The sequence below is a fragment of the Arvicola amphibius genome, chromosome X, assembly GCF_903992535.2.
Source record: "Arvicola amphibius chromosome X, mArvAmp1.2, whole genome shotgun sequence".
In the NCBI taxonomy this organism is placed as follows: Eukaryota; Metazoa; Chordata; class Mammalia; order Rodentia; family Cricetidae; genus Arvicola; species Arvicola amphibius.
The window spans coordinates 4959401-4980633 of record NC_052065.1 but is presented as its reverse complement, the minus strand read 5'-3'; the positions used below and the strand labels follow the sequence as shown (position 1 = coordinate 4980633).

Genomic DNA, 21233 nt, shown 5'->3' with positions numbered 1-21233 from the left:
GGGAAAGGTTTTCTTGCCAGGCAATGAAGAGCAATTTTGAATAGTTAGGATCCATATACTCATATACTCAAGAACTTCAGTAGCTGGTATGCAGAACTTCTGGCATCGTCCTAATATGTATTTTTTATTTAGAAGGTAAACCGACATTTGGTTTCTATGCATCCTCATTTCATGTTTCTTGGGCAAGGGTGGTATTAGAAATTGTCTCTTTCTCTTTAGTAGCAGAGAAGATAAGGAACGACTACTGTCTTTTTTTTTTTTTTTTGTTTTTTGTTTTTCGAGACAGGGTTTCTCTGTGGCTTTGGAGCCTGTCCTGGAACTAGCTCTTGTAGACCAGGCTGGTCTCGAACTCACAGAGATCCGCCTGCCTCTGCCTCCCTAGTGCTGGGATTAAAGGCGTGCGCCACCACCGCCCGGCCACGACTACTGTCTTTTATGAACTGCAAAAAGCACACTCTTGGGTTTGTACTCTGAGTGAAAAGATTTATAATGTAAATGGCTCAGTAAGTGACACATCTACTGGGGCACATTCCTAATGAGGTTTAAGTTAAATCACTTTTCCTTTGCTCATGTTTTTCACATCACATATTAATGTACACTGGGTAGTGTGACAAAGATATGGGTAATGATGGGTACAAAAGTTTCTTTTGTTAAATGAAACTGGAAACTAGCAAGGTAGATGGAGATACTGAATACTGCACTGAAGCACAGCCAAGGACCATTATGAAAACTGGTCACCACTGAAGTCAAAGGAAACATCATATGGCTATAAACCATCAGCAGGGTTCAGAAAACAGTCAGTGCTGATCAGTCATTGAGCCTGCCTCAGCTATGACTTCAGGTTAGAACAGATACTGTTTGGCCAAGAATATTTTATTCTCTAGAATAAGAAAGTTTAAATCCAATTTCATATGGAGACCTGTGGCCTTTATTACATTCAAATTAGTGTTTAATATAGAATATCTATTTAAACATGAAATATCCAGTAAGGCTTTAGTTATCAATTGCTAAATTTTCCTTTTCCAATTTCTTTAATATGATTCTTTTAAAGGCCTTTCATGTGTGTTGGCAAGATTTCAAATGATATGCCAAATACTAAGTATGAGGACTATGTAAGGTTAAAAGTGGAGGATTACTTCCTTAAAGAAACCCTAAGAAATCACAAAGTATATGGACTAACTTCATAGGTGTATTCTTGATTTCATGCCACACACACACAACTTTCTTTACCATTAACAGCTCTTTAGGTTAGTCTGACAGAGCACCTGACTTGAAGAAACAAATGAACAAACCAGTGAAAGAAATGGAGGAAAATATGTACAATTTGAAAGAATTACATTCAACAGCTGTTCAATCAAATCTGTTCAATCAATCTGGCCATCTTTAAGTTTTCCCAACAATACTGTTAATCCAGGTGAACTATTTATCCAGATTTAATAGTCAATTGATTAATAGACTCCAAGTTAAACAAGGCATGTATACATTAAAGAAAGCAGTACAGAAATGTACTGTATATGAACTGTTTACAAAAACATACAAAATGTTGGATGGCACAAGGGATACAGTGCTAATATAAACGGATTGTTTAAGCTAAGTGCTTAACATAAACTGTCCATCCCTATAACTAACAAAGAATATTTAGGGGACATGAAATATTTTCTATAAAAATAATGCTATATGGTGTAGAGTACTTTTATTCAGTGTATTTTAGGTGGTATTCATGTGTTCATTATTTTTCTTGTTGATTCAGTGATTATATCTTCATCATGTTTTCATTTTCATTTCAAAGCTCCAGGAAAACCTAACTTGCTAACAATCAAAGCGAGAAGAGACGAAAGCAGGAGCAGCAGGAGCAGCAGCATTATGGGTACCAGCTGGGACAGTGTGTGCTTGCAGGATGTCTCTCAGGTATGTGCTACCTGTCGCCAGAACTTGTGCTATCAGCTTACATCATGGTACCAAATATCTCACTGAGGTCACTTCACAGGGCTGTTGAGGTGATTTTTTTAATACCTCTCCGCTGAGCAAGAGTAGAACGGCCTACTGGTTCCAAAACTGGTGACTGATTACGGTTTAAAGCAGAGTATGTAGCTGCCATGGCACCCTAAAAAAAGGAAAGAAAGGTTACAACAAAAAAGGCACGTATACAAATATAAAATAAAGGTCCCCCAGGGATTTTCATATGTAATGAATATAGATCTTTCAGATAATCATAATAAGATTATCTTATCATAATAAGAATAACCTCTGGTTAATTTTTCAGATTTAACTTAAACTGAGGCAGTGTGAGAGGTTGAAATTTTGTATGACAAAAGGACAGGGAGGGGCTCAAACAGAACAGTCCTCATTTTTCTTAGGGCCATTTAATTTGTCTTTATAGCCCTGTAATATGAGAGGCTATAAACCATGATCTTTCATTTAGAAAAGTTCATAGATTCTGTCTTTACTGACAGTGAAACTTAGATATACAGAATGACAGAAATTCAAAAGTTTCCCTTAAGCTAACTTAATTACTGACATTTTGTGTCACCATGCCCCCAAGCCGTTAGGTACCCATGTATGAGAATCCCTTACTAGAAAGGAAAATTACTTGGGCATGAAGACAGATTTTTTGGAGGCTCAGCTGCCCTTGTCCATCCTGCAGGTCATACAGAAAGCAATGACTGGATATAGGGCTGCTCACCTTTACGAGATGTGGTGCATCCTGTCTGTTTAGTTGGTATTGTGGCAGTTGGTCCCAGTGGACAATCCAAGGATGTCTGAGCACAAGAGCAGCAGTCAGTCTCTGATGAGGATCTACATGAAGCATCTTTGACACCAGGTCCTATCAGGTGAAGGAAAACAATAAGACAAGGTTAACTCTCTTTTTTCCCTCTCATTTCTATGATTGATATTGTCAGCATTCTTTTTTAAAATATTTATTTATTTATTATGTATACAATATTCTGTGTGTATGCCTGAAGGCCAGAAGAGGGCACCAGACCTCATTGCAGATGGTTGTGAGCCACCATGTGGCTGCTGGGAATTGAACTCAGGACCTCTGGAAGAGCAGGCAATGCTCTTAACCATTGAGCCATCTCTCCAGCCCCCTATTGTCAGCATTCTTATTCAGCTTTTATGATGCTACATTTCCTGGTAACAATCCTTTGGTAACAAAGCAAATATTAGGATAAATTTGTTAAGAAAAATACTTCAATCTATCTTTTCTCTTTCCCAAGTACCACAATTTTATTATTGTGAAAAGGATGAGTTTATTCTAGCTTTTCTTAACTTTGTTTTAATTCTAGAGGTTTATAATATTCAGAGAGTTCTGGCCTTATAAAGCTTTAGTTCAGTAAGGAAGAGATAAAGAATCAGTTACAAAGCAAGGTAAAGTCCCTGATGGGATGAACAAGTGCCAAGAGCAGCTAGAAGAATAGAGATACCTGAAAGTTCAAGGCCAACCTGGCCTACAGAGTGAGTTCCAGGACAGCCAGGGATGTTACACAGAGAAACCCTGTCTCAAAAAACAATAACAACAAAAATGTCGCTTTTGATTGTTACTTTTTTGAGATAGAGTATTGCCATGTACCCCCAATTAGCCTGGTACTCTATGTAGCTCAGTCTAGTCTCACACTTGTGGCAATCCTGTTTCAGTCTCCTGAGTGCTGGCAAAAGTGACTTTTAAGAGCAGTGGTTCTCAACCTTTCTACTGCTGCAACCCTTTAATACAATTCCTCATGTTGTGGGGACCCCAATCATAAAAATTATTTCATTGCTACTTGACCACAATAATTCTGTAACTGTTATGAATTGTAATGTAAATATCTGATATGCAACCAAAGGGTCATGACTCACAGGTTGAGAACCACTGATTAAGAAAAAGGTGAGCCCTGAAGAATAGGTAAGAGCTGGACGTGAGAAGGTATGGAGGAAGCAGAACATCTCAGGTAGACAAAAGGAAGTGGATCTGGAGGAAAATCCTAAGGTACAAGAAAACATGTGTTTGGTGGTTTGAATGAGAATGGCCCCTGTAGGTTCCTATGTTTCAATACTTGGTCCCCAGTTGGTGGAACTGTTTGTAAAGGATTAGGAGGTATGCTCTTGTTGGAAGTGTGTCAGTGTTACCACGGACAGGCTTTGAAGTTTCAAAAGACGATTGTGATTTCAAGTTAGCTTTCTCTGCCTCCTGCTTGTAGATTGAGATGTGAGTTACTGATCCTGCCACCATGCATTTGCTCCATCATGAACTCTAACTCTCTAAAACTGCAAGCTAAATTAAATACTTTTGAAGTTGCCTTGGTCATGGGGCTTTATCATAGCAACAGGAAGTAACTAATACAATGTCACAGTCGAGGAACTGACTAGAATGTAATGTGGCTACTGATGGAGGACTCTCATTGGTTAATAAAGAAACTGCCTTGGCTTTTTGATAGGGCAGGATTTAGATAGGTGGAGCAGACAGAACAGAATGCTGGGAAGGAGGGAAGTTAGTCAGATGCCTCGGGCAGTCGCCATGCCTCTCCTCTCCTAGGACGCAGGTTAAGATCTCTCCTGGTAAGCCACCCCTCATGGTGCTACACAGATTACTAAATATGGGTTAAAGCAGGATGTGAGAATTAATAAATAGGAGGCTGAAACTAATGGGCCAGGCCGTGTTTAAATGAATACAGTTTGTGTGTTGTTATTTCGGGGCATAAGCTAGCCAGGCGGCTGGGAGCAGGACGGCAGGAATGCGGCCCGCGCCTCATCACTACAGGCTACAGTACAAATTTGTTGTCAAGGAGAACAAGGAAGCCAGTAAGGTGGAAGATGTTGAGAATAGAAAGATGAGGAAGGTCTTTGCAAGCCACAGTAACAAATACGGACTTATTCTAGAACAAAAAAGCAATAAGTAAGATTGTAAAGAAGTCAAATTTGTAATTTAATAGTTTATACTCCTTAAATCTAGGAGAAAAATTGTTTGGGGGCAAAAACCTGGAGATTTATTTATTTTTATTGTTATTGTTTAAAGACATCTCAAATAGCCTAGGCAGGCTTCAAACTCACTAAGGAGTAACAGATAACCCTGAATACCTAATCTTCCTTCCTCAGCTTCTCAAGTGTTAAGGTTTTAGGAATGTACTATCAGTCCTGGGTAGAAAAGATTTTTTGACAGAATCTGGTGGCTGACTAGATATTGGCAATTTGGGAGTTGGTATTCTAGCTACTCTTCTGTTTTAGACATTTGCAGTCTTTCTTGGCTATTATTAACAGCTAGGAACAGAATGGAATAGAATTGGAATTAAAGAGTGAGCCAGGCACAGCAATGCATGCCTGTAGTCCTAGCCACTTGGGAGGTTGAAAGAGGATTTATTAAAGCCAGGGGTTTGGGGATAGCCTGGGCAACACATTGTGACACTCTATATAAAAAAATAAGTATAAATAAAAGATAGGTAAAAACATCAAAATATGAAAATAAAAAACTTTCCTATTAAATTCTGAAAATAGGCTGAAGGGCTTCAAGTAAATGTTGCAAAACTTCCAGGGGTAAAATAAAACTCAATTATAATTTTAATAACATCTCTGTGTTTGACTGAGCTAAATTATTTCAAACTTCTCTTTCTTTTATTGCTAACCCTTCAATGGCTACTCACTTTGCCTGCCCTCCCTCCTTCTGTCCCTCACGATTCTGGGGAAGGCCTTACACATATTAGGCAAGAATTCAACCACTGAGCTATATATCTCTCTGCACCAGGCCCAGCTTTCTCTTCAAATGGAAGCATTTTGCTGAAATCCCTTCCTTGGTTCTTCTATCACTATGCTCTGATAATCTCATTAATAATAATAATCATAATTTAGCTACTAAACTCCCCCACAGACTTCTTTTTTTTCACCATAGACTTCTAAGACCTACAGCTATATGGACAGTTGCTTAATGGCCAAACATCTCATAACTATATTATATAAGCATTTTAAATTCATTATGCCAAATCTTCAACTACTGCCAATCTCAAAGCTTCTTACGTATCCAAACACTTGGTGAAAGACACTTTCTTGTCCAGTATCATCTGTAATCTTTCTTCTTTGGCACAAAAATTGTATTATTACAGTAATTCCTGTTCTGCACATTTTGGGCTGTCTCTTTGCTGGACTGTGAGCTCTCTGAGATAAAGAATACTATCTTTGTTATATTTTTTCTCTTCAGACTTTATAATTTTTAAGCATATTCTGGTGCTCAATAAGGAGAATTAGGAAGGAAACAGGTATCTAGAAAAATGAAGTATCATCCTTGACAAATTTTACAGTTAGAAAAAACAAAGGCTACCATTTTTTATTTTTGGTGAGGGGGAAATCTTACCCAGGGTCACATGGTTGCTGAGCACATGATCCACTGCCGAGCTACACACTTAGTCTAACAGACTAATTTTAAACACAATTAAAAGCCACGTATCTAAACATCAATTCAACTGGCTAATTGAACTTTCTGCTCTACATCAAAAGAACCTATGAACTTTTGGGATATACTCTATTTACAATTACCTCAACTCAAGTTTCTATTTTTGGGGGGAGGGGGGTTTCAAGACAAGGCTTCATTGTGGCTTTTGAGCCTGTTCTGGAACTTGCTCTGTAGACCAGGCTGGCCTTGAACTCACAGAAATCCCCCTGCCTCTGCCTCCTGAGTGCTGGGATTAAAGGCGTGTGCCACAACCTCGGCTACTAAATATAGGTTTTTAACTATCTATTGTTATATTTACCAATGAAACCTTGGAAGTCAGATGTTGTGGTGAAAACCTGCTGTATCAGAGAAGCTGGGGAGCAACCAGCTGATCTTCCTTTTTGGCTGGAGATCCCACAAGAGAAGCATCTCTTCACTTGTCCTAAACCAAAAAGATCTAAGTCTCTCCCCACTCCTTCTTGTGTGTCTCTCTGTATTCCTGGTTCCTGCATTCTCTCCATGGCTAATTCCTGTCAACTAGTCGCTGGTTCAGTTCCCTGATCCAAAGTAAATTTTATTTACACAGTCTTGGAGTTTCACAGTGTGATTAAATATTCCACAACAGAAGTCACACGTACCTTTGCTGTATCTGAAACGGAATTCCAGTAACCACCACTGAGTGAAAATTTTCCACTACCTATTCGTGCCAATATTTCCTCTGGAGTATCATCAGGACCATTTGCAAATGGAGTGTAACTAGATTATAATAAAGTTAAAATGTCAATGCATATTATAGTTAGTACTGTTTTCATTTACTTATAGTTTCTAAAAGTATTCTGAATAGTTCAGTTAATGTAATATTTTATTAGAGTCTATCAAAGTAAATAAAAGACAGTAAAATGAAGCTCCATAGGACAAATAATAGGTTATATTAATTAGACTTTGTGGTAGTTTGAATGAAAATGGCTTCACAGACTCATAGGGTGTTGCACTATTGGGAGGTGTGTCACTGGGGGCAGGTTTTGAGGTCTCAGAAGCTCAAGAGGCCTAGTGTGTCTCATTCTCTTCCTGCAGCCAATGGATACAGAACTCTCACTGGATGGTGGTGGCAGCACATGCCTTTAATCCCAGCACTTGGGAGGCAGAGGCAAGCAGAGCTCTGTGAGTTCTAGGCAAGCCTAGTCTATAAGAGCTAGTTCCAGGACTGCCAGGACTGTTTTACAGTGAAATCCTGTCTCGAAAAAACAAAAGAAAGAAAGAAAATAAAAGATGTAGACCTCTCAGCTACTTCTCCAGCACCAAGTCTGCCTGCATGCCTTCATGTTTCCCACCATGATGATAAGGGAATAAATCTAAGATAGCCCCAATTAAATGTTTTCCATTATAAAAGTTGCCATGGTCACTGTGTCTCTTTACAGCAATAAAACCCTATGACAGACTTAATACATAATATTATATGTATTTTAAGTTATGACACAGTCTAGGATAATATTAAAACAGCGTATTCTTATATAATCTGAATAAAAGTATAGAAAATTAATTTAAGATTGTAAGACATTAAAAACACAACTATAGCCAGGTGTGGGGATAACCCTTTAATCCCAGCACTGGAGAGGAAAAAGCAAGCAGATCTCTCTGAGTCTGAGGCCAGTCTGATATACATAATGAGTCCTAGGCCAGCCAGGACAACATAGTGAGATCCTGTCTCCAAAAACAAAACAACAACAACAACGACAACAACAGGGAACTCTAAAAAAAGGATACAGCTATAAATATAATTATAGGGCTATAATTATATACATAATTATAATACTATATATTAGTATGAGAAACATGGAAAGATATTGCAATATAGGGACTTAAAAAGCCTACATAATTTAAATAAACTATTGATGAATAAATGCTTATGGTACACACTTACCCAGTAAGCATTGTATAAAGGAGGACACCAAGACTCCATATATCACAGGCAGCATCATAACCTTGTCGTTTCAAAACCTAGAAAAAGTAAAAGATGATTATTACCACACTAATATCTTTTTAAAAATAATATTTATATCATTTTAAAGATTTATTTATTTATTGTGTACACAGTATTCTGAGTATTGTCTGCATGTATGCCTGCAGGCCAGAAGAGGGCATTCACAGATGGTTGTGAGCCACCATGTGGTTGCTGGGAATTGAACTCAGGACCTTTGGAAGAGCAGGCAATGCTCTTAACTGCTGAGCAATCTCCCCAGCCCCAATATTTATATCTCTCTGTGTATCCCAGCTTGTCTGTATGTGCACCACAAAGGCCAGGAGAGGGGTCTGATTCCATGGAAGTGGAGTTACAAGTGACTGTTAGTTGCTGATCCTTTGCAAGAGCAGCAAGAGCTCTTAACTGGAGTGATCTTTCCAGCTTTTCTAATGTTTTCTACATATATTTGGATATTAAACAGAATTGTATTTCCCAAAACAATACAATAAGTACTTCAATAAAATATGATTAACAAATAAAATGTGTGGTAATCAAATATTAGAATATTCTTATATACATTTATGTATATTATGTTAAATTATTCACATATACATTTATGAATTTAACATTGGTATTTTTATTTACATTTATTATGTATTGCTGTGGGTACAGAGAAGGATACAGAACAAATCAAAGGTAAATTTTCTTTACATATTTCTTAAGATATAATCTCACTATGTAGTTCTTCCTGGAATTCACTATGTAGACCAGGCTGGCCTAGAATTCAAAGAGATCCACCTGTCTCTCTGCCTTAGTGCTGTAACTAGATAGAGGTGTCTGTGCTGCCATACCTGAGAAGTTTATCTTAATAAATTTCTATTTTGAATGGGGCTATAGAAATGACTATGGACTACTTTTTGAGCTAGAATTTCCCTTTATAGCTCAGTCTAGCCTCAAACTTCCTATATAGTCAGGGCAGGTTGTGTACTCTTGATCCTATACTGAGCTTTCCTAGTACTAGGATCACAGTCATGCCTCTCACGCCTGGAAAATAACAATATTTTAAGAACACATGCAACCTCATATAGATGATACAGTTGCTAAAACTACTAATTCATAATTATTTGATTCACTAAAACATTTAATCATCTTCATTGATTATTATCAGACATGAACTATGATAAATTTTGAAAAAGATCAATTTCTTTAAAAAGAAGAATCTAGCAGGGGAAATCAACATAAATAGTTAATAATTCAACTTAAGTATTATAACAAAATCATGTTAATAAAGACTCTGATATTGAGATGAAAACATGGTTTATTCATTTTTGTGGACCTGGGAATCAAATCTAGAGCTTCCTATAGGTTAGGAAAGCACTCCATCAAGTTTGAGTTCCAATTAATTCTTGATACGGGGAGTTAGCTAGTTTGTATTGAACCTTCAAGTAAGATGTCAGTAGGCAAAGAGGGGAGGCAGAAGACAGTCAAAAGAAGAAGCAAAGGGCAAAGCTGTGTGTTTGTATGGTTCACATTTGTAATCTCAGAACTTGTGAGGCTGAGGTAGATCAACTGCAAGTTCAAGGCCAGGCTGGGTACAGAATTGAGACCCAGTCTCAGAACAAAACAAGACGACAAAATAGTGTTAACGATAGGCAAAGGAGTAAAAAGTGCCTAGAACTTCAGGAAGAGGATATTAGAGAAACAAAGAGCTTTTGTAATATCCTACTAAAGGAATTTAAATTTTTCTCCTGTAGGCAATCTGATATCATTGAAGCATTAAACAGGAAAACAAAGGGCTGGTTATTTCAATGATCAGTTCTGTGATTCTTCAACTAAACAATAATTACCATTCTATATTAAAGATATAAAATGAGTTCTTAAATATACCCAAATACAGAAAGCACATTCCTCACAATTACCTCTGGTGCAACAAAATTTGCAGTATAACAAGGAGTCATAAGAAGACCGTTTTCTGCTCTCAACTGTTTTGCAAAGCCAAAATCACAAATTCGAATAGATTCTGGATTACCAGATTCATCCACATAAAGAATGTTGCTAGGTTTCAAGTCTCTGTGAACCACCTAGTTGAAATACAAATTAGAGATTTATGTTAACACAATACATTTACTCACTGAAATTTCTTTATTCTCATACTGCCAAAAACTGTACCTAACAAGCTGATGAGTGCATTATCCTAACACTATAAAATGCTCATCGGCTAGCAGTTGCACCTAATTGGTGAGCTTCAGGCCACCTGATCCAAAGGAGACAGATGGTATTCCTGAGGATGACAGCAATGTTGTCCTCCATAATCTATATGCATGTGCACATGCACCAAAACCACACAAAAATACTTAAAAAATCTTTGATCTATACCTTAAGTTTATTTTATCAATTAAAAAATGTTAAAAAAATAAGCAAATTTTTCTCCCTATGATATTATCTCCTCCTCTTTATTTCCCCTTTTTCCCTTCCTCCAGACTTCATTCTTTACAAAATATTAGTATTTTTCTTTTCATTTTTATCATTTACTAAAATTTGTATGCAGGAGAAAACAACGAGATCGCTTACTAGGTGAGAACTTGGCTTTACACGTTTATGTGGATTCAAACCACCATTCTCATTTTCTGCTTATAATTTTAAGAGGGCCTGGTTTCCAAGGATACACAGTGCTATGTTTTACAGGTCCAAAGATCTTATTAACTTTTTCTTGGAAAGTATTAACAACTTAATATAAGTATGCTAAGATTTCAACGTACTTTGGGATTAATAAAAAAGGTTTGTGTAAAGGAAAAGCAGGATAATAAAGCTCATTACAGTTTTCTGTTACTTTTATATTTTCAATTTTATCTTGAATAAAAAAGAATGTGCATATGAATATGTGTGTGCATAAATTATGCTCAAAATACTTACCCCTTGTGCATGAAGATATTCAACAGTTTTGGTTATAGTAAACAGGACAGCACTGGCCTCTCGCTCAGAGAAAAACTTCTGTCTAAGAATTTTATCCAGCAATTCACCTCCTTTCATAAGTTCTGTTACTACATATACATATTTTCCATCATCATACACCTATAAAGTTTAAAACAGAAACAAAAATTATTTGATGCTTTATGTATGTCTCTAAATTACTTCTTAAACACACTAAAGATGAGTGAATATATTAAAAGAAATAAAAAAATTCATATTAAAGAAAAATTTGTGAAAAACCTGCTGTGGGAGAATGCTTTTGTATACTGTAAAGATTTGTCACTTATATTGGTTTAATAAAACTCTGATTGGCCAGTAGCCAGCAGGAAGTATAGGCGGGGCTACCAGACAAGGAGAATTCTGGGAAGAGGAAAGGCAGAGACACAGAGAAAGCAAGATGAGAATGCCTTATTGAGAAAAGGTACCAAGCCACGTGGCTGAACAAAGACAAGAATTATGGGTAAATTTAAGTTGTAAGAGCTAGTTAGTAATAAGCCTGAGCAATAGGCCTAAATGGTTTATAATTAATACAAGCCTCTGTGTTTATTTGGGACTGAATGGCTGTGGGACTAGGTGGGACAAAAACTTCTGTCTACAAAACCAATACAGGAGTTCTGGAGATTATGTTAAAGAGTTATTTACAGTGAATAGTTTCACATTTAATATGACTTAGTCAACATTTTTTGTTGTTGTTTTTTGAGACAAGTTTTCTCTGTAGCTTTGGAGCCTGTCCTGGAACTAGCTTTTGTAGACCAGGCAGGCCTTGAACTCACAGAGATCTGCCTGCCTCTGCCTCCACCTGGCTTAGTCAACATTCTTTATGTAAGACAAATTATTCTTAGAAAATAAGAGTTTTGCCAACATCCAGAGAGCTAGCCTTTGAGCCTATGTGTGCACTAGCAGCAAGAGAGAGCTGACTAATTACTTGGGAAGTGGATATTTTTGTCAATATTCAGCTATATTAAGAGCCACAGGAGAAAGAGTTATCAGGATATCCCAAGTAAAGAATACCTCATTTGTCCTGGTGGTGGTAATGGACATGAAAGGCTTCCTGGGAGGAAGCAGCCTGTAGCAAAGTCTTAGTTGTGGCAGTCAACTAGGTAAATAAAGGAAATGATATTCCTACTTAAGAATCTACACATTCAAAGAGCACTAGGAGAAAATGAGGCATGCATGCTCTAAAACGTCTACATCCCAAATAAAGCACGGCCAGAACATAGGGTGTGTAAAAAAGTATAAAAACTGCTACAGAGCACTGGGCAGTAGTAACACACACCTTTAATCCTAGCACTCAGGAGGTAGAGACAGGTGATCTCTGTGAGTTTGAGGCCAACCTGGTCTACAAAAGCTAGCTCCAGGACAGGCTCCAAATCCACAGAGAAACCCTGTCTTGAAGAACCCAAAGAAAAAAAAACTGCTACAGAGGAAGGCATGTGGGAGGACAGTTTAAAGAGCCTTCAAGGCTGGGCGGTGGTGGCATAAGCCTTTAATCCCAGCACTTGGAAGGCAGAGACAGGCGAATCTCTGTGAGTTCGAGGCCAGCCTGGTCTACAAGAGCTAGTTCCTGTCTCAAAAAAAAAGGAGTCTTCAAAAAGACTAATCAGTCTTGAATATTGAGAATATATGTTCGAATTCACATACTATTAATCAGTCTTGAATATTGAGAGTTATATGTTTGAATTCACATTATAAGCACTATGTTAAAATAGGTTTATTTATTTATTTGTTTGTTTGTTTGTTTATTTATTATTATTTATTTATTTTTTTGAGACAGGATTTCTCGGAGTAACAGTCCTAGCTGTCCTGGAACTAACTCTTGTAGACCAGGCTGGCCTCGAACTCACAGAGATCTGCCTGCCTCTGCCTCCTAAGTGCTGGGATCAAAGGAGTGCATCACCACTGGCCAGCAATTTTTTTTAAAGCAAAAACAGAAAAATAATTACATATTTTAAAAGTTTTATTATTAATTTTTAAGATTTATTTTTATTTTTAGGTATGTGTGTATTTGCACATGAATGTGACTGTTAGTGCCTAAGTAAGCCAGAATCATCAGATTCCCTGAAGCTGGAATCACAGGTGGTTGGTTGTAAGCCACCTGATGTGGGTTCTGGGAATTGGGACTTACTTAGGTCCTGTGGGAATGCAACAAGTGCTCTTAACTGCTGTCTCTCTAGCAATCAGTACTTTTTTCAAATCTATCTTTTATATTTTATTTTTTACGTTAATATAAAAGGTAATGGGTTTCATTAATGAATTTTCATAAATACGGTTTTGTTTTAAACCAGTCCTCTTCCTCCAGTATATTCCCTTCCAATCCCCTGCCCCCCTTCCCACTACAAGTCTCCTCTTATGATTTCACGTCCCCTTTTCAAATCTCCCTTAAGATATCTTTATCTAACCTTTTATGGTCACCTTTCTAGTTTCATGACCTATACCCCCACTTGTATACACACACACACACACACACACACACACACATCTGGGGTCCTCATATGAGAAGAACTATGCAGTATTTGTCATTTAAAGTCTCAGATACTTTGCTTAAGATAATAATTTCCTCTTTCATCGACTCAAATTTACTTTCTAAGCTGACTACTCTGAAGTAAGCTTTGTCTACCATATAGTTATTTGAAAAATATCCCAAATATGCATTTGACAACTGCTTCAAGTGATCTTTGTTAAAGAATCTACTTACATCCTTTAGAGTAATGATGTTTGGATGCTGTCCATAACGAAGAAGAATTTCAATCTCTTCTGTTGGGTCTCTCTTGCTTTTATCAATTATCTAAAAGGCAGACATTTTACATAAAATTTTATGAGCATCAACCTTCAATGTTTATAGTTATAGACCTTAAGTATCATCACATGTAAACACTGTACATATAAGCCATTTATCAGTCAGTAGTAATTAACCACTTAGCCAGATTGTTTCATTAGAAAACTAGTCTTTATATAGATGGCCAAATAAGGCTAACCATTTGACACATTCCTACTAGGTCACTCCAAGGCAAGTTTGTAGTAAATTTGGGACTTACTGAAAACTCAAAAGCATCAAGAACAATTATCAAAAATAAAGTTACCATATCACTTTTTTTCTACCAGTGAATTTCTCAAACATTTGAGAATTCAACTTCTAATCTCCTATCACTACAGATAACTTCCAGATGGACGAGTCTGCAATCCCATCATCTGCATCTGCTTACTGAATGCAATTTACTTTTTTTCAAGATAGGGTTTCTCTGTGTAGCCCTGTCTTTCCAGGACCTACCTCTGTAGACCAGGCTGGCCTTGAATTCACAGATCCACGTGCCTCTGCCTCCCGAGTGCTGGGATTAAAAGTATGCTCCACGATCACCTGGCTGATTATACTTCTTTTAATTATTTTAATAGACTATCACATTAACTGTAGTCTACTTACATAAATTAAGTAAATAAGCTTATTTTGAAGCTAGTAAAAAGCTCTGTATAAAAACCACCCCTAGAATATTACTTGACTACATTTGATCATAATAAAGCTCTTTAAAATATTAACATAGCCTTTTAACTCTTTTATGTCAGTTGCTTAATTTTTTTCTGAATGTTTTAGTATGTTCAAGTACTATACACACACATTTAAAAATTATATGTGAATACGTGTTTGCCTACATATGTATATCTGTCTTTGTACCACATATATGTCTGGTGACCACTGAGGCCAGAAAGGGTGTTGGAGTCTCTAGAATTGGAGTTACAGATGATTGTGAACTCCCATGTGGGTTCTAGGACTCAAACCTAGGTCTGCTGGAAGAGCAGCAAGTGCTATCTTTCTTATAAAAAAAGATTTTATTTCATGTATGTCTACCATGTATGTGGACGAGCCCTCAGAGATCAGAAGTGCGTGTTGGATCTCCTGCAACTGGAGTTATACACTACTGTGAACTACTTATGTGGGTGCTGGGAAACAAACCCAGGTCCTATGCAAGGGAAGTCTGGCCTCTTAACTCCTAAACTATCTCTCCAGCCCTAAGTGCTATATTTTGTAAAGACAATCTGGGCTTTATGAGTCAGGGTCTCATGGATGCTAGACTGGCCTCAAACTCACTATTTAGCTGAGAGTGACATCCCCCTGATTTCTCTTGCCTCTGCTCCCAAATGCTGAAATGACAGGCACATACCACCACACTTGGCTCAATTCTGGCTTTTGATTTAGTCAAAGAGTAGTCTGAAACAAATTTTGTGGTCTTTATGTTGAATTTTCATCAGTTTTAGTTTTTATATGTTTTTAAGACAGATTCTTATTTTGTAGCCCAGATCAGCCTCAAAGTAACCACGTAGCTCAGGCTGGCCTCACAGTGCCGGCAATCGTTCTAAAATAGGCCCTCAGGACATGTTTGATGTGTTTATGGAGGTAAGACACATTCCTAAACCGCCTATCAAGTATACCATTCCCTTTTTCTCTTGTATGTTAGCAATCTGAAATTTCCATTCACTTTAGATTTCAATAAGAACAGTATACAGCAGAACAGCACGTTAAATGCCTTTCTATGTTTCCTCATTGTATCTGATAGAAAGTCTTATGGGCATTCACGCCTCTTTAAAGTAATTATATCCAGTTTTACATAGTAATAATAATTTGTTAATCTTTCCCTAACTAAACAGGAACTCTTTATACTTATTAACTACTGTGAAGCTTTAGGAATTACTTGAAGTGGGAAAGGATAGATGACTATCATAAAAGGCAGAATTTGAATATGTTTGTTCATTCATAGCTAAAGGTTTAAAATTCAAACTTTATCACAAAACTAGATGCTCAGATTTTGGCCTGGATACTTTTGTCTTAAGATATCATATGAAATTAAAATTACTAATGATGAGAAATGATAACGGTTCTTATTCTTTCAATGGTTCAAAGATCCATTTTAGATATAAAGAAAGGTATGAGTATTTTCACCAGACACAATACAAAATTTGCACATAGTTTTCAGTAATTCCCTGATACTCTGATCATAAAGTAGCTATTCATAGTGCAGGAGTCCTATTAAAAACCATGAGGTATAAACTGGCACTCCTCTGGCCTCACTGACTACATAGTCATACATCTTGCTTGTTTCAGCAGAATGGGATTCCACGATTCCAGGTTAAGATCTTTGAAGATCATGTAGCAGGGCAGTGGTGGTGCGAACCTTTAATCCCAGCACTCAGAAAGCAGAGAAAGGCGGATCTCTGTGAGTTCAAGGCCAACCTGACTACAGAGTGAGTTCCAGGACGTGCTCCAAAGCTACAGAGAAACCCTGTCTCAAAAAACCAAAAAAAAAAAAAAAAAACCCAAAACCAAACAAACAAAAAACAAAAAACCAACTTTTGCAGGTGTGGTGGTACACACCTTTAATCCCAGCACTCAAGAGGCAGAGGCAGGTGAATCTCTGTGAGTTCGAGGCCAGCCTGGTCTACAAAGCGAGTTCCAGGACAGCCAAAGATACAAAGAAAAACCCTGTTGTGAACAACCTAAAAAAATAATAAAAATAAAATAAAATAAATCTTTGAACATCACTAACCCAGAAATTTAAATTTATCTTCAATTTATTTTATAACAAAAGAGAAGAATGTATTTTATTTTAGGGAGAGTCTTGTCATACTGGCTAACTTCTAACTCATGATTCTTCTGCCTCAGTTGCCTGGGTGGTTAGATTGTAATCAGGTGCCACTGTACATGCACCTGGGTTGAAGAGTGTAATTTTCAACTCACACTGACACGTATGATTAAGAATTGCTAAGAGTTGCATTTTAAATCTAAAAATATTTACCTTCACTGCAAACTCCATGTTCGTGGCTTTATGTATACACCTCTTACAAACGGAGTATGAGCCAACACCAATATCTTCTTTTACTTCATATCCATCAGTAAATTGAATACTGTTCCTGTGTAATTGCTACAAACAAAATCAAAGGTTGACAAAAGAGCTCCGTAATGTCTTTAATGCATTTTTATAATCAAGGAATATTTTACTGAGCATGTATTGCTGATATTATTACTAATACAAATATTAACAAAAATGTTATTTATAGTATGTGAAATAGACCCTTTGAAGGTACTTATATTAATAAGAGAAATTAATATGTAGAACATAAAAACAGAAATAATTGATAGTTCACCTATACCCTTGTCTTTGATTTTAGCCTCTTTTGTTTTTAGAGACTATCATACAATATATTTTGATCATATTCTTTCCTCTCCCCAAACTTCTGCCAGACCCCATATCATTTCATATTCTTTCTCTGTCTTAAAAAATAAACCAAAGTACACAATACAAAAAAATCAGGAACACACACCTCCACCCTTCCATGGAATTTGATTTGTGTTGGACAACTACTCTGGAGCATAAAGCCTGTCCTAGAGTGTAGTTGACACACTCAGTTTTACTCTATTGAAAAATACAAACTTTCCTTTTCCCAGCAGGTATGAGTTGCAAATAGGTTCTTGGCTAGGGGTGGGGCTATCTGTCTACTTCTTTCTCTAGGATTTTGTATGGTTTGAGCTTGTGCTTATGTGTGTGTATGTATAATTTATGTATGTGTATCTGTATCTGTATGTTACATGTCTGCAGTGGGGGGTGGGGGAGCTAGAGGCCAGAAGAAGGGATTGGATTCCTTATTGCTGCAGTTACAGATACATTGTTGTTAATTTCCTAACGGGGACAATGGGATTTAAACTGCAATCCTCTGGAAGAATGGGAATTTGTTTTAATATTTCTAGCCCCGAGGCTCTTTCACTCCTCAAACAACAACAGGCTTTTAGAGTAGCTTTAAAAATGAATGGAAGCTCACAAACACTTCAGAGTAGGACTGAGGGTGTGACTCAGAGATAAAACAGATTGTCTATCATTGCTTGAAGATTTGGGTAAATTCCCAGCCCAACACCAAACGCCACCACAGGCAATACAAAACAAAAACAATTTAAAAAAGCAACTTATTCACTGAGCAAATTCAACAAATTCAAGCATTGATGATATCCTAAAAATGATTTAATTTTTCCTAAAAAATACTATTTTTTCAAAAGGCTAATTAAAACCTATAATTAAAAGATGAATTAAAAATTTTCAAAGTATTTTTAGTTTTCAAAACAGTAACCACAGTTATGATGTATATTATATCTCAATATGTAAACAATGAATAATGATCACACAGGATAAACTAAAATTATCTTCCCACAATACTATGACAAAAAGAAAGGAATCTCATAGTTTATATTCCTTTTACAATATTTACCAGTTTAGTTTTCTGTTCCTAACACTCTCATTCCCACACACATGCATTTAGAAACTAGGTTCTGAAGTCTTTTACCTACTTGTTTGCCCCAAATCTGATGATCATATCATATAAAGGAGTAAAGGTACTGTGCTAGATAATTTTTTGTTAACTTGACATAAACTAGAGTTATCAGAACAGACAAAACTTCAACTGAGAAAATGCCTCCGTTAGATTGGTCTGTGGGTTTGTTTGGGGGATATTTTCTTGATTAATGGTTGATGTGGGAGGGTACAGCCCATTTTGGGCAATGCCATTCCTGAGTGGGTAGTCCTGGGTTCTATAAGAAAGCAGACTGTGCAAGCCAGCAAGCTGTGTCCTTCCAGGGCTTCTGCTTCAGTCCTGCCTCAAGGTTCCTGCCTTGAGTTTATTTACTGCTTGTGTTTATAAATAAAGTTTTACTGGCATCCAACATAGCACATTTGCACATAAACTGTCTATAGTTGTATTTTTTGATAGTTTTATAATGTTTTTTACTTGATGTTACTAAGCAGCCAAGACTGGCCTTGATTTAACTCTGCAGGCCCTATCAACTGAAACTGATCCTCCTGCTGTAGCCTCCTGAATGTTAAGATTACCCAAATACAAGTGGCACCATGGCTGCTTTTTTGCAACAATAGCAGTGCTGTAAGAGTAACTGTAAGAACAGTTGACAAAACCTCAGATGTTTGTTTTCTTACTTTTTTATAATGTGTGCTAAGCAGGCATCATGGGTTTATAGACCTCAATCTATTATAGCTGACCTGACAGGCAAGGGATGAAATATACTAGGCCTAATAAATATTTTGAAATATAGAAGAGGAGGCAACAAAATAGTGATGTTTATCTTAATTCTCTTAGAATTTCACTTTCAAATCACATATAGGTTCATGCAACCTTGCAATGATATATAAAAGAATTTTCTCTGATATAAATGATTTAAAATATGTTAAGGGGTTCATTTAAAATCAGCACATAAAATCTAATCTTACTATTCACATACTAAAATATACCATAACATTTCAAATTCTAAATTATTGAGACACAACTTACCTGAACAATTGAATGCACACCAACTGTCTGCATAGCTTGGCTTTCATCATCTGAGGTAATAGCAACAAAACTAAACCCCCGAAAAAGCTGATGTGCATTAGCACTAGGTGGAATGCCAGGTGAATCTAAAAAGAATGAGGAATTACTAAGAAGAATCTTTGGAAAATAATTTTATTTTTCAAGATAGGATCTCTCTGTAGATTTGGAGGCTGGCCTCGAACTCACAGAGAGCTACCTGTCTCTGCCTTCCGAGTGCTGGGATTAAAGACATGTGCCACCCCTGTTCAGCCTGAGTCTTTGGAAAGTATTTAATGGAAAAACAGTTGATGTTTTGAACTTTCTCTCTTATGCTAGATTTGTTAGTTACCTGGTATGTGTACATGTATATACACACATCTAGGTACCTCTTGCGGTCTAGGATACCTCAGTGAGGGAGTGTATTAGATCTGTCCCGATTACCTATTGCAACCATCAGCCTACTAATCTGTTGAGGAATATTATTTTAAAGTATGTTACTTTTGTTTATGCAGCATTTGTTTAACCCTGTGAAGCTGTGATACTTTGCCTGGGTAAACACTTGATGGGCTAATAAAGAGCTGAACGGCCAAAAGCAAGGCAGGAAAAAGGACAGGTAGGGCTGGCAGGCAGAGAGGATAAACAGAAGGAGAAATCTGGGAGGAAATAGATAGAGTAAGAGAAGGAGAGGAGGATGCAAGGGGCCAGCAACCCAGCCAGCCACAGAGTAAGAAGGAAGATATACAGAAGTAAGAAAAGGAAAAATTCCCGGGGCAAAAGGTAGACAAGTTAATTTAAGAAAAACTGCTAGAAATAAGTCAAGCAAAGGCTGGGCACTCATAACTAAGAATAAGCCTCTGTGTGTGATTTATTTGGGAGCTGGGTGGCAGGCCCCTCAAAAGAGCAAAAACAAACAACACTAATCTATTCTCAGAGCCTAGAAAATAGTTAATGTTGTTTGAAGAACATAATAAATCAATGAATTATTGGGCTAATGGTATTTGAAATTAATGTCATCCCATTTATTTTATTAAAACAAGGGAAATTTTCTTGATCTGTGCTGTCCAATATTATAAGTAACCACATACAGTTACAGAGTATTTGAAATGTGTCTACTTATGATTAAAAAACTAAATTATAATTAAATCTATCAGCAACATATGATTTATTATACTAGACATCACAGTCCTACATCATGATCTACCAATGGCTCCACATTTTTATTGGCTGGGGGGGGGGGGGGAATGCAAGGTTGATATACAGCAAATCTAGGAGATTCAAGGAAAAGATTTTCTGATTGAACCAGAAACAGATACCCACTGTCTTATATTTGAGTTTTCATGTTTTCTCTTTACCTTTGGGAGTTTTTGCAGTAAACTCAGGATCAAAGTAAAATGTATCTTCAGGCCTGCCAGTTGCAGGCTTAAAAGGTGGGTGAATTTCTCTTCTATACAGTTTCTGTTGGAAACAAGGAAGATTTAGACACGGGTTGGCTTAATTTTCTTTTTTGAGACAGGGTTTCTCTCTGTGTATTCCTGGCTGTCCTGGAACTAGCTCTGTAGAACAGGCTGGCCT

At 36.9% G+C, this 21233-nt stretch overlaps 1 protein-coding gene across 5 annotated transcripts in view; it reads right to left on the bottom strand.

The window, feature by feature from the left end:
• Positions 1 to 462: 462 nt before the first annotated feature.
• The window catches only part of Rps6ka3 (ribosomal protein S6 kinase A3), a 103487-nt gene continuing 82716 nt past the window's right edge, over positions 463 to 21233 (bottom strand). For all 5 annotated transcript variants that reach the window (XM_038316621.1, XM_038316618.1, XM_038316619.1 and 2 more), the window contains 10 exons: positions 21014 to 21116; positions 19644 to 19768; positions 17111 to 17236; positions 14023 to 14112; positions 11271 to 11429; positions 10277 to 10438; positions 8319 to 8395; positions 7036 to 7153; positions 2684 to 2824; positions 463 to 2104 (listed from right to left, as the gene is read on the bottom strand). In XM_038316621.1, the coding sequence (XP_038172549.1) occupies positions 1982 to 2104; positions 2684 to 2824; positions 7036 to 7153; positions 8319 to 8395; positions 10277 to 10438; positions 11271 to 11429; positions 14023 to 14112; positions 17111 to 17236; positions 19644 to 19768; positions 21014 to 21116 (1224 nt within the window). In that variant the 3' untranslated portion in view covers positions 463 to 1981. The remainder of the gene's footprint in view (positions 2105 to 2683; positions 2825 to 7035; positions 7154 to 8318; positions 8396 to 10276; positions 10439 to 11270; positions 11430 to 14022; positions 14113 to 17110; positions 17237 to 19643; positions 19769 to 21013; positions 21117 to 21233) is intronic.